Genomic DNA, 18,386 nt, shown 5'->3' with positions numbered 1-18,386 from the left:
AGTCTCAGGTGATGATCTCAGGGTCCTGGGATCGAGCCCCACGTTGGGCTCCCAGTTCAGCAGGAGAGTCTGCTTCTCCCTCTCCTCCTAAATCTAAACATACACACACACACACCTTTATAATATATATATATTTGTATTATATGTTATATCTACTTAATATATGTCTTAAAATCAAAGGATTGTCCTTCCCACCTGCAATAACCGACATGGTGTCTGCCTTCGGAGTCTCATCTGGGAAACGGGATATTTGTCTCATGGCATCCACGTGACCATGGGATGCTTGCCTCCAGGGATGGGACATTTACTCTCTCCTGGAGCATTCCCAGAATGATGAGAATCACCCACCCTAGTGAATTCCTGGACACTATTTTCTGGGATAGTCTTTGGTTTCCTCCTTCCTCTACCAAGCATCTAGCTTCCGCAGTGCCTGTACTTGAATCCATGAGCAGAACAGACAGAATTACACAGGGATGGATTAGGGGCTGGGGGGGGTTCTTCTTTCACCCTCAGCTTCTGCCCTGCCTCACTGTGCCAGCTTGTGCGTGTTACCACATCTCTCTGAGCTTCAGTGTCCTTATCTGTAAAAGAAGGAAGGTAATAATTTTGGCCTCAGGCTTTGTTGCATGAATTATATGAGATCATGGATGTGAATGTGATTTATAAACTGCAATTCAGGTGCTGTAGGAAATACAGATGGGATAGTCTGGTATAGAGGGAGAGCCCTGAGCTGGGAGACAGGGCACCTGGATCTAGTTCTGTCATGGCTGGCTGTGTGACTCTGAGGGAGTCACTTACCCTCTCTGGGTCTTAGTTTCCTAAGTTTCCTCAAAGAGGGCAGTTGCATTAGATGTTCTTCAGTATTATGCCTAAGAGCATGGGCTCTAGAATCAAACATATTTTGGCTGTACAACTGCCTTGCTGTGTGACATTGGATAAGATACCTAACCTCTCTGAGCATCTGCTTTTATCTGCAAATAATAATAGTAGTAGTGATAATAATAATAGCCAACACGTATCATGTATTTACTCTGTACCACTAAGGGCTTTCTATGTAGTGCTTTTCATTTAGTCCCCACAATAATCTTGTGATGGAAGTATTACTGTCTTTATTTTACAGATGAGGAAGTTCAGGCACAGAAAGGCTAAGAACTTGTCTAAGGTCACACAACTAGGAGGTAGCATGATTCAAAACTAGTATCCACACTTAGAACCACACTATTCTACTCTATATGGCCTGGTTGTTCTGAAGATTAAGTGGGATAAGTCAAGTTCTTAGCACAGTGTTGTGTACAAGTGATGAACCAACAGAGGCTTGGGGGCTGGGAAAATTCATTTCTTCCTGTGGGGGACTTAGACTGGGCCTTGGTCAATGGGACACTTAGCTGGACAGAGGGGAAGGCATGCAAGAGAAGGGGGAAGCACTGAGAAGGGTAAGGACATAATGAAGATCAGGCTTGTTGAGGGAGGAAACGTGGCAGAAATGGTATTTGGACCGAGGGCATGTGCAGGAGGTGAGGCTGGGACCTGGTATACAAGCTAGAGAAGCTGGGATTTCTGTAATAAACAAGGCCATTGGAAGGTTTTGGGCAGAGTCTTCACAGTGTAAGCCTTTTCAAAGTCAGACAATCCCTGGATATCTGTCCTTGAAGGAGATTTAGAGGTCACTGTGTTTAACCTCATTCCAGACTATGAGGAGAAATGATTCTTGAAGGTCAAACAATGGGTTATTGTCAGAGCAGCAGTGGGCTGTGGTCCCACTCTGACCTTCTTCCTTGGCAGCCCCCAAATGGAGTCTCTTGTTTTCACTCTTCTAATCCCCTCCCTCCCTGTCCCCTTGTCTGTGCCCCTCTACCTACAATCTGTAGGTTAAGAGGAGAAAGCCCTAGGTTTGAGCCTGACTTCTACCACCACATTGTCCTGGAGAGGTCTCAGGCTGCAACTTAGAGTCTGGGTTTCAGTCTCGGTGCTGCTATGTGATTTCAAAGATTCTGTTCCTTCATCTTTATAATGGGGGCATTGGAGTCCATTTCTATTGGGGGTGAGGTTCAAGTTAATGAATGAGAAAACACTTTTGTAGAGTCCAAGACACCTGGCCATCCCAGGATAACCTAGGTGCTATCTCTGTGTAGGAAGGAAGTGAAAAGAAGGGGACCAATCCGGCAAAACCAACCCCTTCCTCTAGTGAATGCGGGAGGGAAGATGGGTCAACGGCGGGGATCTGTCCACAGTGCTGAAAGTAGCTTCCTGTTGGGGCTCAGTTGTGCTGAAACATAGCATTTGTAATTTGGGACTTCAAGGGGCTGTCCATAGACGTGAACGAGCCGGATTGCTGCTGGCGACCACAGGCCCCATCCAGTGTGCTGCCCGCCATAATACTGGAAAGGGGGGGGTGCAAGGACAGAGTAAAGATGGGGTGGGGAGCTGTCCCTCGGGTTCTAACCTCATTCTCAAACTTGGGGCTCTGTCCACAATGCTGGATCCACCTGTAGTCTGTGAAGAGGGGAGTGGTCTGTTTGCAGCGTTCACTCCCATTCCGCGGAGCAGGAGAGGAAACTGGAAGGTCTGTCCATGGTGCTGAATCCTCGAATCTAAGAGCCCTCCTAGGCGAGGTACTTGAGGCCAAAAAGTTGGGGGTCAGAGTTGACGCTGTCCTCCTTCGTGGTGCTGAAACCGCGGCGGACATGGCCGTGTGGGGAAAGAGGCCTGAGGGAGAATAAGGGATGAGGGAAGGAAAGGACCTCGCTGTGGGACCTCGGAGAAGCTACGTCTCCGATTTAAATGAAATTTAAATTTAAATTAAATTTAAAGGAGGCCACCGGTCGGCCTTCTTGTCTCTACTGAAGGTCTGTCCCAACAGCTCCAGGAAAACCGTCAGGGAAGGAATCGGAATTGGAGGCTTTCGTTGGATTCCTGGTCTTGGGAATGAGAGTGTCTTTGTTACCTGCCCGCCCCTCCAACATTTCATCTAGCCCCATCGGTCCGAGGAAAGGAGATTTACAGTCCAGAAGGGGGCGATCCAATCCACCGCGTAGGGCCCAGCATCTCTAAGCTAGAAGGAGCCCAAGCAACTGGCCAGCCTCACTCCCATTATGCAGACAGGAAAACTGAGACACAGAGAGGATAACAATAGTAATATCTATCCAGCTCCTACCATGAAGACGGCATTATGCTAAGCGCTTTAACATACACGATTTCATAAGTCCTCACCAGGACCCCTGCAGGTAGCTGCTTTTCCCATTTCTCAGATGAAAACTTTGAGGCTCAGACGGGGATAGACATAAGGACACGTCCGCACAGGGAACTAAAGACTATCACAGGTCCCCTGTGCCTCAGCCCAGGTTCCTGCCCTACCTCACCCCCACCTCCTCCGACCCCCTGACCCCAACACCGCGCTGCTAGCAAAGTTGGGAGTCCCTCTGAGCGCGCTGGGTCTGGCGGCAGGTGGAGTGGTTTTTCTCCTTATCTCGCTGGATAGTATATCTGTTTCTGAAGCCAGTTGTCTTATGCTTTGCGGATACTAGGTCCCTAGGCGGGCTTCCTCCACCTCATCTTGCTCTCCCATTTGCACTCTCGGGCAGGGGAAGTTGCGGGTACCGCTTTAAAAATCCCAGCCTGGGCAAAACTTTGATGATAAATCAAGCGGCAGATCCCTCCGCCGCCGCCTCCTCTGGGCGGGCGGGAGGGAGTGAGAGGGAGGGGGTGCGGCGGCAGCGCGGAGCGGAGTGGCCTTCCGCGGAAGGGAAGAGTCCCGCAGTCGGAGGCGGCCGGCTGGGCGTGCGCTCGCTACCCGCAGCCGGGGCTGGGCCGGAGCCGGACGAGGGCTGGGGCTGGGACCGGGCCGGGTTCGGCGGGCGAGGGGCAGCGGCCGGAGCTGGGCATCCAGGCCGCATCGGGCGGGAGCGACGGGCGCGGGGTCTGCGGTCTCCTGAGCCCCGATGTGAGGCGGCGGCGCCCCGGCCCGAGCGCGCACCATGGGGGCCCCGCTCGCCGTGGCGCTGGGCGCCCTCCACTACCTGGCACTTTTCCTGCAACTCGGAGGCGCCACGCGGCCCGCGGGCCACGCGCCCTGGGACAACCACGTCTCCGGCCACGGTGAGTTCGGTCGCCGCCTCCGCGGACTTCCCCACCCAACCCCACCCCGGGCTGCGCCGCTCCAACTTGACCGTCCCCGGGGCTGGAACCCGCGCCGGCCCTGGCGAGAATCCAGTGGCGCCCCCTGCCGGGTCCATGGACCCGCCCTGGCACCCCGACTACCCCTGCAGAGGAGGGGGCACCCCGTGTGCAACCCGATCCCGCCCTCTCGGAGAGCCTCCTACTCCCCAACACACTCGCGCCGATGCACCCACCTCCAGGACTACACAGATATTCGCAGCCAGGAGCACACTCACTGTTCTCACACTCACAACTCCTGCCCTCACACATCTCCCCAGACACCTTCCAGATCCCCTTCCTCACTCATAAACACTCACACTTATGCCCGCTGCACACACACACAGGCACTACGGTTGGGGGCTCACACCCTACCAGCTGGTGCCCAGGCGCACACACTCTGCACAACTCTTGCCTGCCCTTCTGCCTGCAGACACACACACACACACACACACACACTTGTGAACACACTTTGCTCGCCCACTCCTCTCTCCCCATCTGCCTTTCCCTTTTGTGGGCTTAACCCTGGAGCTGCCCTCATCCCCTCCCACTCCTCCCCTGCCCCTTATGCCACTGGGAACCACTGGGAAAGGTCCTAGGGGACAGCAGACCCTGCCTATTGAGAACCCGTAGTCTAGGGCTGCAAGTGTCCCTGCAGGGTGGGTGACGAAAGCTTGGTGGGAGCCCCTCAAAGACATTGGAATAGTTGGGATTGCTGCTTCCAGCCACAGGCGTGAAAGGGGAAAAAGGATGCCAGGGGCTTTTGTCTGTCTCTGGGGGTGGACAGAAAGACCCTGCCATCCTTCTACCGGGTACCCATCCATCCTCATCCTTGGCCCCGAAGACTGGAAAGGTGGGAAAATCAGTTCAGCCACCATGGGAGCCAGGGAGCAAGCAAGCAATCCCACATTGGTTGCCTGAGTGTCAGAGGCTCCGTTCAGCCCCCAAGGAGCCCAAGTTGGCAGCAGAGTTGTAGCTTCTGAGGCGGGAGCTGTGGGGGCTTCTCCTACCCCTGTGAGCCAGGCTCCAGAATGGGGACCAGAGCATAGATGAAAATGGAGACCTTTCTTCCATCAGTCCCTTTCCAGTCTGGTGGGAGAGGCTGCAGGACCAAGGTTGGGCACTGTGAGCCCAGAGCTGGGTGCAGGGGGAGGTTTGCACAAAGAGCAGAGAACTGTGTGATTTATTTTGATGGGAAAGTGGGGGGGGGGATGTAGGTAATTAGAGGAGGCTTTGATGGGGCCTGACGCACAAGTAGGATTGTTGCAGGGGGTGTGGGTGCTTCCAAAGCCCTTCTCAGGGTCTCTGCTTTTTGGGAAGCCTAACTCCCTGCACCCTTTTGCCTCACCATGTTTGGTGTAAGTGTTCTGTGTTTCATCTCTGAACCCTTCATACCCCTCATCAAATTTCTACTGACCTGGCTGGAGCACTGGTGAATAGGGGAAGGGTTATTTTGACCCTCAACTCACAGATGGAGAAACCAAGGCTCCGAGAGGTGAAGGGACTTGTCCAAGGTCACACAGTGAGTGAGTGGTTGAGCTGGGACTGGCCACAGGGTCTGTTGGGTAAAGGCAGATCATCTTCCAGGATATTCATCTCCCTGTCAGATTCCCTCCCATTTAAAGGAAACTGGGAATTCCTCCTTCCCTCCCCTCCTCGCTCTGCTCAGTTCCTTGGCACGGTTAAAACTTAGACTAGGAGGGTTTTCCAAGGAAGGGTTTTCCTGAGTTTGCAGTCCCAAGAGATACGAGGACTGGGGCTCTGAGTTTTATGGTCATCCTGTCCCTGGAGCAGCAGGGCCCAAGGATTTGGGTGCTATTCTGTCATTCCTGAGGCCCCGAGGGCCCCCTCCAATAGGAAATCAGGTTTTGCCCTTTGTGTGGTAGTCTTTGGCTGCCCCCTGGTGTTAGGTGTGCTTAGTAGGGGCACAGCTCTGCCCTGCCGGCTGTATGTCGCTTCTGAACCCTGGCCAGGTCCCACTAAGGCCCAGAAGAGGGGCTGGACAGAGAAGTCGCAGCACCGACTGCAGGGGAACCTGACTTCTCTCACTGACCCCCTGTGCAGTTCTGGGCAAGTGGGTCAGCCCCCTGGGGCTCTTTCTGTTCCTCCTGAAACGAGGAGACCAGGCTGCTCTGCAGGGGCCAGACTGCCTTCTCCCACCATTGCCAGGTTCAAAGTCACCAAGTAGTGGATGCCGAGGAGCCCCCATGGCTGCCCCTCTGCTGGGCCAAGCGCCGGACCACAGGAAGGTTTTGGAGCCACTCACTTAATCACAAAAAGAAACTGTTATTAATGATAGTGAGACGCGGCGAATAAGTGGGTCATGTCTAATAAGCCATTTGTGTTCAGGAGGAGAATACCAATTTGATAAAAGCTGTGTGTGCTGAAAAAGCCCAGAAATTGCTGTTTAGCAGATTGGAGCCTGATCGTTTCATTATTCCTGGGCTCCGCGTGTCCTCAGCTGATTCAGGAGATGTGACCGTGTTAGGGAGGTGTCTGTGTCTGGGGTGAGGATGGGAGGCTGGAAGTGGGGCCTCCTCCAGAGGAGCCCATGAACCCCAACCACTTGGTGGCGCCTCATCTCTCCAGCTCAATCTGAGCCCAGCCCAGCTGCCAGGCTGATGCCTTGTGCCCGCCCGGGACTTGTCACAGGGAGATCCCGTGGTCAGATGGGTCGGCAAGGACATCTGGCTCGCCTCCCTTCTCCCTGCTATCTCCACTCAGCCCACTTCTCAGAGTGCCTTTAAAGGCATGAGGAATGAATGGGGGGTGAGTGGTACGTGCTCCTTGGAGAGGCATAAGGGATTGGAGGCTGGGTTTGCACTGGTCCGTGTTCGTACCTACTAGGTACTCAATGAATGGGAGCTGTTCTGATTACTCCTTAGGAGAAAGGGTCAGCTCAGCAGAGGTGGGGGGGCAGGCGGCAGGGCTAGCATTTATGAACTGCCTACTGTATGCTCTGTGCTGCCAAACCCCTTGCCAGTGTTAATTCCCTAAGGCTGATGTTATTCACGCAAGGCTGGTGTTGGGCATATGAGAATACTGAGGTTCAGAGAGGGCCAGTGACTTGCCCAAGGTCTGAGTCTGTACAGAGAGCCAGAGAGCTGTGCCTGCCTCCTCTAGGATGACCTCGAGGCAAGCTTGGACAGTCACGTGACAGGACTTGTTCTTTCTGCCCAGCCCTATCTCAGTGCTTCCTTCCAGCTCCCCAGAGAACTGGTAAAGCCGTGGGGGCGGGGGGCAAGAGGAACCGGCAGCTAGACGGGATCTTGCTGCGGCCACATGCAAGTTAGAAAAAGACAGCTGGACTGGACTCCTTCTCAGGTCCGTTTTCCAGATCTTGGCCAGGGCAGGGGACCGGAAGGCAGGATCTTTGCGAGGATCTTTGCAGACCTCCTGCCTTGGACTCACCAGGGGGTTTGTTAAAATGCAAACCCCAGGGTGCAAACTCCCACCCAGACCCAGTGGCCAAAATGATTGTTGATGAGACCCTGGAATCTGCATTTTATAAGCTCCCCCAGATGACTCCCACGCAGCCTGGAGTTTGGGAGCCTTGGCCTTACACACTCAGCCAGGCCAGAGGACACATGTAGGGATGGGACATCGTCTGGTGCCAGGGATGCTGGGTTGGTTTGGTTTGCGAGATAGGGAGAGGGCCAAGCTGGAGCAGGCATGTGGACTCTGAGAGGATCCCCAGAAAGCCTTACACTGCAGCAAACATCTGTCCTCCCACCCCTGCCCGGCCACACACACACACACACACACACACACCCCTCGGCCAGCACCTTCAATTATTAATACACCCCAATGCAGACACAGATCCTGGCTTGGCCCAGCGCTTTGTCCATTGAGTGATTTGCTGTCCTGAGGTTCTCTCCGTTGCCAGGAGGGAGCAGCGGGGTGCGGAGGCAGGGGCGGGGGCCACAGGCCGTTTAGCCAACAGCCCGTGCGCTGAACACCCTCCCCGGCATTCTCTCATTCTTTACCCAGCTGTGGGTACCTCGCCATCAATAAGCCAGCCAGTTTGGTGGCTGGAAGATGGAGAAAATTGAGTGCTGTCTTCCGAAGGTTATGATGTTAAAAATGTGTTCGCGTTGTCTCGGGTGTTGGTGATTACTCTATCAATTACGCCCGTAAACACTCAGCCTTGGGCTGAGGGTTCCCAGCCTCCTGTGGGGAATTGGCCCTCACAAGCGGTTTTCCCCGAGTCCTTCACACCAATTGGTTTTGACACCTTGCCTATCAGCGGCTCCGGCGGCCTTTTCCCGAAGCAATGGGAGCCGTGGGCGGCCAGCAGGACAGGAATTCAGCTCATCTCCACAGTGACACGGTGACAGCAGAGGTGCTGGGGGAAGTCTCCTGGTGACAAACAAGTGGGCAGGGTCGGGGTGAGGGAGAGTGGTCAGCCACCGGGACAGGAGATGGAGGTCCTGGGCAAGGGTGCATTTTACCCAAATTGGTGGGGAGGCCAGTGCTTGGCTTGTGGTGTCCCCTTATTCAACTCTGTGCAAATAAGGTGAGAGATATACAGAAGCAAATGCTGACTGAGTGTCATGCCAGAGCCTTAAATGGCTTTTGACCCCCACAAGAACCCTCAGAAGACAGGACTTCCCATGGCCTGCGGCGTTCATGCGGGAACTGAGTCTCTGTTTGGTTACAAGGCTTGCCCAAGGTCACTTACCTAGCAAGGGTTGGAGCCTGCATTTGATCCCAGGAACGTGACCCCAGAGCCCAGGCTCACAATGCTGCTGAGTCCTGGAGAGGGGAGCGATGGAGTCTGAGGTCCGAATGCTAAAACTTCTGTGTATTCCAAGTTAATGTAGTTTTAAACATTCCCATAATTTTAATTTCGTAAGGAATCCATGTTTTTAGTAGAATGATTCCAAGATCACAGCCCCTCCCTCATCCTTAGGGACCAGTACAAGGACATCCTGGGGTGGGCAAGGCTGACTTCACTTTGCAGTGGGCAGACCTGGACCTGGCTCCTTGGGGCGCATATGATATGCTAAGACCCTAAGGTGATGGGGTCCTAGGGTCTGTCCTCCTCTCCCCAGCCCTGGTGAGGCAAGAATCTTCTAAGAGAAAAATGGGCCGTGATCTCACAGAGGGTAGAAATTTACCCCTCTACCTGCTGGCGACCCTGAGTTCCCTCTGGTGCACCTTCAGTTGTGGGGAGGGGGGGCGGTTGGGGAGGCAGAGAGGTTCCTGCTCCTCCAGGACCCCCTCCCCATGGCTGGGCCCCCTCCCCATCCCGGAAGTGGGCAGAGGAGTCTCTGGGACTCTGCCCCATCACACCCAGTGGAAACCCCTCTTTAAGAACCCCCAGGACCCTCGGTAGGATTTGGTCCTACCTGAGAGATGGTTTTAGGCAGAACCCAGACAAACCTCTTACATTTTAATAGTTATGCATTTATTTTAATGTGGATTGGAAAAATAAACCCAGCACATCAAAACTGTGGTTTCACAGATATGATTGCTTAGGATGATACTAACAGGGATATTCAAAAATAGTAGGTTGGTTTACAGGAAAACATTAAGGACAGAACAGTGAGGGTGGTACACAGGCAGGTCTGTGGGCAGGAATGACTGGACGTGGGGGCTCTTGGCCCACGGGCTGCCGCTCCTGCCTCGTACTCTGTGCTGTCGTCGCGAGCTGCTGGCCTAACAGAGGCTGCTGTCAGCTATTGGAAGTGAGCATTCATTTATTCCTTCATTCATTCAACAAATAGTGTTTGAGCACCTGCCATGTACCAGGCTCTTTTAGCCACTGGGGACATATCAGCGAAGAAGACAGATAAGGTTCTTGCTCAGACAACTAAACCTATAAAAAATATATAAGTATAAATTGTGATAAGAGTGAAGAAGCAGAGATGACGCTCAGCCCGGAAAAGGCACTCCCGAGGCAGCGAGGGTGAGTGGTAGTGAGCTCCCTGTCACACAAGAGATGCAAGCTGGAGCCCACCATGTATTAGCTGGGGGCATTATGGGAGAATCCCTGTTTTATTTCCCCAAGGAGCACAGACTGCTGAAGTGGACAGAGAAGTCAGAACACTGTGGGTGCTCATAGCAATCTGTCACACAGTAATTTAGTGACGGGCCCTGGGGGGGTGGAGCTCCCAACTCAGAGGATGCCTGGCCACCCCTCCTCCAACCAGGGAGGCCATGGCAGGGGTGAGGGCCTCTGCTGTCTCCTGTGTGAAGAAGTGCGGGCAGTGGCTCCTTTGTGACTCAATTCAGCTCCGGGTTAAAGTGCCCAAGTTCGGGTGAGAGAAGTAGACCCTGAGCCTTGATCCTCCCTCCCTCAGCCTCTGCCTTCCTGGGTAGGCTTGGTGGGTCTCTGCCCTCCTCTGGGCCTCAGTGACCCTTGAAAATGGTGAGTTCACCCAGGCTCTAAGCCTCCAGAATCCTTCCATCTGTGGCCCTTTCCTTTGTCCTCTTAGCGACAGGTGCAGAGGGAGCCTGTGGCGGAGAGGGATTCTGTCCTGCACGTGGTGCTTAGTCTCAGTGGCCTTCAGGGGTCTGAGAACCAAGACGCCAGACAGCATCCCCGGAGTGTTTTCTCTGGCCCTGGCATCTCCCTCACCTCCTCCGTTCAGCGTCATGCAGGCCCATGTGGAGGATGTTCCCATTTTAGAGACCAGGACATGGAGGCTCGGGGGGCTCTGGGATCGGCCTGAGGCCACACGGCTGTTGAACGACAGAGCCGGGCTCGAGCCCAGCTTGTGGGGCTGCAGGGCTGGAGTTCTTCCCCGCTCGTCTGTCCTGCTCCTGGCTGCCGAGCCTGGTGGGCGTGGGGACAGTTGCTTTGTTCTGGAGTGGCACTCTGGCTTTACTGGATTCTCTCGGGGTCCAGGATGCCGAAATGCTGGGAAGGCCTGGGTCTGGCTGCACGAGCGTGGTCTGAGAGCCTAGGCTCCTGGATCCAAGCCCATCCGTGTCGGTGGGGGTGCTGGGACCTTGTGAGTACGTGTGGGGCCCTGGGCGCACCTGCGGGGGTACTCTGCCAGGGGCTGGTGGTTTTGCCTGACCGTGTGTCTGGAGTATATGTGTTCGGCTATTTGGTCATGTGCGGTGGAGGAACTGTGGGCGGGAAGGAACCTGGGGGGCCGTGTAGCATCCCAGCCGAGGGGGCCGGACTGGGCCCTCTGTGCTGTGCGGCATGCGGACTTGCCTCCCCAGCCCCTGCAAGCAGGTGCCCTTGGGACACGAGGCATGGAGGCTCTGAGAGCATCTGGAAGGTTAGAGCTGGAGCTGGAGAGGGGGGGTTCACTCAGAGCTATCAATTAGGGGGCTGGCAGTGCCCATCTGTGGCAAGTGTTCTGCCTGCCCCTCTCTCCGGCTCACTCTCTCCCAGGGTCGGACGCACGCTCTCGCTCGCTCTCTCTCTTTCAAACTCTCCATCTTTCTTTGTCCCTCTCCCTGTGTCTGCTGCATCCACCTCCCTCCCTCTTCTCGTCGCCCCACCGCCCCCTCTCTGTCTTCACACTCACACACGCACGCACACACACACTCCTCTCTCCAGGTGACACCTCGGGATTACACATGCGTCTGTTCTGTGTGTCATCATGACACCCACACAGAGCAGACACTCGACAGATGCCAGGTGAATGAATGAAGTGGAGGAATGAATGACCAAGCGGGAGGGGCTCCAGGGGGCCCTGGAGCTTGCCTAGACTCGTGGTTCCTAATTTTCTTGGAGGTAGCCGTCTTCTGGAGCATCTGATGAAAACTGGATCATTGCCTCAGAAAAATGCCCCATGGGTTTGGGTTTGTTCCAGCAGGTTCGGGGAGGCCCCCAGGGCTCACCTGTGGCTCCAGGGGAAGCGGTCTTCATTTCATCTGCGACGAAACTGAGGCCCAGGGAGGAGCCAGGCCAGGCCCCAGGGATGTAGGGTCAGTGCGCCGCAGAGCCAGGAGCGGGTGTGGAGTCCCCCCCCACAACTCCACACTGCAGCCCTTCCATAACAAGCTTTCCTGTCCTTTCCCAGTGAGCTCTGGGTGAGTGTCTTCAGCGGGTGGGCGCGGGGGAGAGGTCAGGGAGGACAGCAAACCAGAGATGGGAGCCCTGGAAGTGGCTCAGGCAGGTGAACTCTCCCGCAGGGGTCTCTCCCACCAGAGTGGTGGCTGTGTCCCAGTGCAGTCAGGAAGACTTTCTGGGGGAAGTGGGCTCCTGGTCTCCAGGGCCTGCTGGGGCTGAGTGGGGACTCCAGAGGCTGCAGGAGCTTCCCCTGACTGCCTGGGTCTCTCAGGGGCTTCATCCAGAGAGCGTGCGTGTGTATCGGGCGAAGCAGAGGCCAAGCTTGGTGTGGCCCCCACACCCCGGGGGGTTCTGAAGGGGAAGGCGCAGGGTGTGGCTGGTGTGCGGGTGGGACTGAAGTGGGGGTCAAACAGGAATTGGAGGCTGGGGGGGTGTTCTTGGAAGGGGGAGAGGCTGCTTCCTGGTCTAGGTCCAAGTTTGCAGGCTCACAGGATGCCAGGGCTGGCCGCAGAGGGGTTGAAGGAAACATGGGTTGGGCAGGAGTTAGGAGCTGAGCACACACGGGTATGTGCGTGTGTGTGTGCGTGTGCATGTGCGTACCTACCCTGCTTCCTTTCTAATGCTCACCACCTCCAGGATCCCTCCTCAGGACTTTAGCCCATCTATTTCACCTGACTGGCAGGCTCTCCCCCACCTCTCCCACCCTCTGGCTCTCTTCTTCATGCTCTGCAGACCTCCTCATGGAGCCCCACCACCTGTCAGAGCCTGACCGTGGTGACCCCAGCAGGCACCCTGCGGCCCCCCATCAACACGCCTATCTTGCACAGGAGGAGACAGGCTTCAGAGGTGCGGTCGTTTGAGGGCCCATACCTCGGTCAAAGCCAGGGGGCAGAACCCAAACTTCTCTTCCCTTAACCTGGTGTGCTAAGGTGGTAGGGGATGGTGCCTGGCTGGGCTTCGGGGTCAAACACTCTTGGGTTCGGATCCCGGCCCCCACTCAGACTCTCTGAGCCTCACTAGCCAACTTGAGGTTGGGGATCTTGACCGAGGCCCCCTTTCTCACAGCCCTCGGGCTTGATTCCTAGCCCAGGGCAGGGAAGGTGAGAACAGACTGCAGGGTGTCTGTTTTGCTTTGTGAGGTTCTAAAAAAATGATTTCCGGCCTCAGAGGCAGCAGCAATTAGGGCTGGCTCATTGGGGAGCTGTTTGCCGCCTGTCATTGGCCCCAGAAAAGGGTCCCTAATGGAGGCCCGGCGGCCAGAGTACATGGTAGTGGAAATTGCGTTCAAAACAACCCTACACGAATGGTCTCCTGGCAAGCAGAGGAGAGGGAGGGGGAAGGCAGGCTGGCTGACAGCTGATGGAAGGCCTCTGGGGCAGGGGCCCTGAGATTCACCAGCTGGTCTCCTTGTGTCCCCAGAGGCCCCAGCAGTGGTCCCTAACCCAGTTAGGCACTGGGAGTCCTGAGCCCCATCCTGGCCCTGCTGCTTTCCATTAAATCTCCTCCCGGGAAGAGGGGACAGTAAGTGCAAAGGACCTGGGGTGGGTCAGAACCCCTTCAGCTAGAGATTCTCTGGTTCCAGAATAGCCCTTGTGTTTCAAGAGGCCAGGCCAGTTTAGTCTTCTAGGTGAGGAAAGGGTAGGTGGGAGCCTTGGAGAAAGAGGAGCTGGAAAAGTCCGGCCTGTGAGAGTCTAATAATGCTTCATGGAGCCCACTAGGCGCCGGATATTTACAGGCGTGGGTGATCCTCTTGAGTCCCCACAATACCCATTTTCCAGGTGAGGACACTGATGCTTAGTGATTTGCCCACCATAAGGAGGTACAGTTCGGGTTTACTTTGGGGTCAGCCTGAGTCCAGAGTTCATATGTTAATGGCTGGGCTGCTGGATTTCCCACACACAGCCAGGCAGGCATGGGAGGGCTAGGGCAGGGTAGGCCCTGGGTCCCAAGTGGGGCTGCTTTTGCCCCACACTAGGTCCCAGGTAGATGACACGGCTGCCAGAGTCTGCTTCAGTTTCTCCCTTCCTGTTGGTCTCTGCGCTTGGCTTTCTTGTGCCCTCTCCCCTTCTGCTCTGGTCTTCATGGCCCTGCAGCTTTTTGGCCCCTGCCTTGGTGCCCCCCACCCCTCTCCCTTGCCTTCTGCTTCCCAGTGAACCTGGGGATGCTCCCTTCTGGGATCCAAGGCAGCTGCTCCACTGTGGTTGTTGCAACCTCCCTCTGCTTCCCACACTTACCCCCTCTCTGCCTCTGGCAGGCAGTAAGGACAGTGCCTGCCTGGGCTTTGGGGTCAGACTCTAGGGCTCAGATCCTGAGCTCCCTTGAGCTCTCCAAGCCTGACTAGCCGTCTGTGCAGTGGCCTCACCCCGCAGGCTTCGCAGGCTGTACTGGTGAGGAGGAAAAGATCTGCCGTGGGCACGACCATCAAGATGCCTGTTTGCCTTCTCACGTCCCCAGCTCCCCCATTCTGGTTCTGGCCCTGTCCCTGCCTTCCCGTGAGTTCCCACTCTTGCATCCCTCCCTCCCAACCCTTTCCCTCCCTGTGGTCCAGATGTGTGGGAAGAGGAGGCGGGAATTCCACTGGGGAAACCTGCTCCACTCCCACCTCCTGAAAGTGCCAGAATATTTCCTCTCTCCTTAAATCTCCCTAGATTTGTAATTCCACTGCTGTCTCCCTCAATATGTGCCCGTGGCCTTGGGAGGCACCCTGCACCCAGCTGCAGGCAACGGCACTGCCCCCCAGCAGTGTCAGGAGTGCTGGGCAGGGGACCCGGCCAGTCCCCACTCCTATCTCTGTGTCTCAGTTTCTTCGTCCCCAAGAAGAGGAGAGTGAGAGTGGCTACTTCCCATGTTGTGTGGGGAACCAGTGTGAGATTTTATCTGATGAAAGGAGCGTCTCTATAAAAAGGAACGCAATCTGATATATGGGACATTGTGGGCGAATCTCGAAAACATGATGCTAAGTGAAAAAAGCCGGTCCCCAAAGACCATGTATTATATTCTTCCATTTGTGGGAACTTTCCAGAACCGCAGATCCAGTCAGAGACTTGACATTGATTGGTGGTTGCCGGGGGATGGCAGAAGGGAGCATACCTGCTTCATGGGCACAGGGTTTCCCTTTGGGGGGATGAGAATGTGGGGGGACTAGATGGAGGTGGGTGACCAACACTGTGAATGCCCTCAGGGCCACCGGCTCTGTCACGTGAGAACAGTTGGTTTTGTGGTGTAAATTTTACCTCAGGGACAAACTAAGTAGAAAGGACCCATCTCTATCGCAGTCCTCTGTGCCAGATCGGCCACTTTATAATTGTCAGCATACCTAATCCTTACAGCGGCCTCGTGAGGTTGCTGTTACCATCATCCCCATTTTACAGATGAGCAAACCGAGGCACAGCACCGCCAGGCACTTAGCACACAGCAGGTGTTCAAAATGTTAGCTATTTGGATTTCTTAAAGGTTTTATTTATTTATTTGAGAGAGAGAGCACGAGAGCGAGGGGGTCAGAGGGAGAAGCAGACTCCCCACCGAGCAGGGAGCCCCATGCAGGGCTTGATCCTGGGGCTCCAAGATCATGACCTGAGCTGAAGGCCGGCGTTCAACTAACTGAGCCACCCAGGTGCCCAGCTGTTTGACTTTTATTGGTTGAGGCCGCCCTCCTTCCCAGTTAGTGGGGCGGGGCAAGGGCCCCCCATCCTGGGCATATGTCCTTCTGCATGTGTGTGTACATGCATGTGTGTGTGTGTGCGCGCACGTAACTCAGCGGTGAGCAGCCGCCACCAGAGAACGGCAGGCAAGGAGGCTCTCCTGGTTCCCACACATGCAAACACTCTTCACCTGCATTCATTTCATCCTCACAATGAGCCACGTGGAAACTGACGCTCAGAGAAGGCAGGCAACTTACACGAAGCCACACAGCAAGTCAGGGCAGAACTGCAGCTTGCATGCCCACGCATAAGTCCTAGGCTTCATTGCCCACCTCCCCCATCCCTCTGCCTCCTCCTGGCTCCCCTCCCCCACCTGCCCCCTTAGGGACACATCAATACTCCTGCGGTGGAGACAAAGGAGGCCTCTGACTGGACCAGGCAGAGGGCCGTGGATTGGGGGGGGTCAGCCCACGAGGCAGAGCGAACAGTGCCCCACCAGGGGCAACGTTTCTTTGATGTTCTCCTGTGTCATTCAAAATTCATGAATTCCGTATTCTATTCCATAATATATTTATGTTTGTTTTAATACAAAAATAATGTTCTTTCCCCATTTGGGGTGGTTGGGGGGATCCACGCCTCAGGAGGTCGCTTCCCTGGTTTGAGCAGTGGAGACCATGAGGGCATCCACCCTTCCTTTCTTTGTTCCCTCCTTCTGCAAGCAGGCCTCCTTCGGGCTTCGTTGAGCCTGAAATGGGCATCAGTCCTCCCCACGTGCAAGACGCGGTGAATCAGACAGAAAGCTGCCCCGTCGGGCAGGACTGGTGGGATCGGTAGGGTTGTGACAGGTGAGTAGCAGGGAGGGTCCAGTTCCTGGGCCTCTCTGTAAGCCAGGGCTGGGAGGTGGGGACAGGGGATGAAAGTGACAGAGGGTCAGTAGCAGAGGAAGCCAAAGCCAGGCCACCTCTAAGCAGCCCTGCATCCCAAGCCTTTCTGACTGAGAAGCATCTCTACCTGGTCCTCCCCTGAATTTAATGCACAACTCTCGCCAGCCTCCCCTGTTCCTGCGAGAAAATGGACGCCAAGACCCGTAGCCTTCAGCAAGCCGCCTTCCCTGGCTGGAATTTACAGACACTGTATGGTTCTCATGGTGTTTATTTTTACAGTTACCCTCTATTTATGGCAAGTGATGCTGATTTTCCGTTTATGGCAGCAATAAAAGTCTCCTTTTAAGCTGAATTTATTTAAGTAAAAAGGGAAAGGTGCTTTGAAAATAAATATTAAGTAAATAATAGTGCAGGTGCTTCAGGGATCCTGCAGAAATAGTGCGGGGGGGGGTCCCCAAAAGGTTGGACTTGTGAGACTCTCTCCCTCGGGCATGCCCTTTCCTGTTCAGAGCTCCTTATAACCATGCCAACCCCAACCAGCCTTCGAGTCCAAACGTGGCCCACCTTCCAGAAGTTATCCCTGAGTCCAGGCAGATGTGGGCATGCCTTCATCTTCCCTAACACTTGCACCTCCATTCGGAGCTTCTGCATATCTCTGGTGAGGAGGAGGGGGGTCCACGATTCATGGCTCTGTGAATGGTGCACACCCTGAACAACTGTACATGGCGATACAAGTTCAGTCCCAGTCATTGTCCATACAGTGGTCACTGGTCCGTGTATCTGCCCTTCCTGTGGACTCTGGGCCCCTTGAGGGCCAGAGCCCAGCCAGTGCATCCTGGGAAGTCCAGCACAGGGATGGGTCCATGAAGGTTGATCTCCTTCATTGCTTTTGCAGGGAGGACTTGAGGTCCTTCCGCACGCCCACGCTGCCATCTTCCCACTAAGGCACACTGCAATTCCCCAAGCTTTTGTACAAACGGCCTCCTTGCACTTCTTGAGAAGAGGAAAACTTGTCCACTCCAAGATCAGACAACCTTCATCTACTCACACCTCCATCCTTCTCGCTCCAGGCAGCTGGCCAGAATGCTCCCCGGGGCCCTGCCCCTCCCAGAGCAGACGCTGTACCCATCCCCAGGGAGGAGACGGCTCCTTCTACAAGCCTGGCTTCTCAGTCCGTAGGGGCTTTGTCATTCAGTTTATCTGGTTTTTCCTCTCAGGGACATTTTACATCTCCTGATTTCAGGAGCAAGGTGAGGTTCACGGGTGAGCTGAGGCTTCCTCAAACACTCCCTCTGCAGCCTTTCCCTGTCCTGCCTCCCTGCCGAGAGTTAAGGTGGCCATGGGCCTTCTGCAGCTCTGGCCCCCAGCTGGACACGGAGCAGGCTTTCTGGAAATAACCCCAAAGGAGTCACACTGCGTAAAGCTGAAGGAGAAGAAGGCCGAGGGAGGACTGGGCTTCTGCTTGGGAGATCCCTTCAGCCAGCCTCGGGGCTGACATCTGGCTCTGTCCCTTCATACTGTGTGGCCTCAGGCCCTGACACGCCCTCTCTGAACCAGGCTACCTCCCTCTGTGAGATTGGGCAGGTGATAAAGAACGCCACCTCCTCAAGTCCTTGGGTCCTGTGCACGGTGCCTGGAGGGGCTTGCTTCCTGCAGTCCCCGGGGCGGGCCCCCAGGTTCTCTGAGCGATGTTGCTCAAGTCATTGGAAAAAGCTCAGGTGGCTGGAAGGG

General features: G+C 55.3%; 1 protein-coding gene across 1 annotated transcript in view; it reads left to right on the top strand.

Annotated features, from left to right (window-relative positions):
* The first annotated feature begins 3,761 nt into the window (after positions 1–3,761).
* VSTM2L (V-set and transmembrane domain containing 2 like) overlaps positions 3,762–18,386 on the top strand; it is a 34,066-nt gene continuing 19,441 nt past the window's right edge. Inside the window, exon 1 of the mRNA XM_032845805.1 lies at positions 3,762–4,095. Within this exon, the coding sequence (XP_032701696.1) occupies positions 3,975–4,095 (121 nt within the window). The 5' untranslated portion in view covers positions 3,762–3,974. The remainder of the gene's footprint in view (positions 4,096–18,386) is intronic.

Source organism: Lontra canadensis, unplaced genomic scaffold, assembly GCF_010015895.1.
Source record: "Lontra canadensis isolate GAN:19392208 unplaced genomic scaffold, GSC_riverotter_1.0 scaffold169, whole genome shotgun sequence".
NCBI classification, from domain to species: domain Eukaryota; kingdom Metazoa; phylum Chordata; class Mammalia; order Carnivora; family Mustelidae; genus Lontra; species Lontra canadensis.
This window is presented reverse-complemented; position numbering and strand designations above follow the sequence as displayed.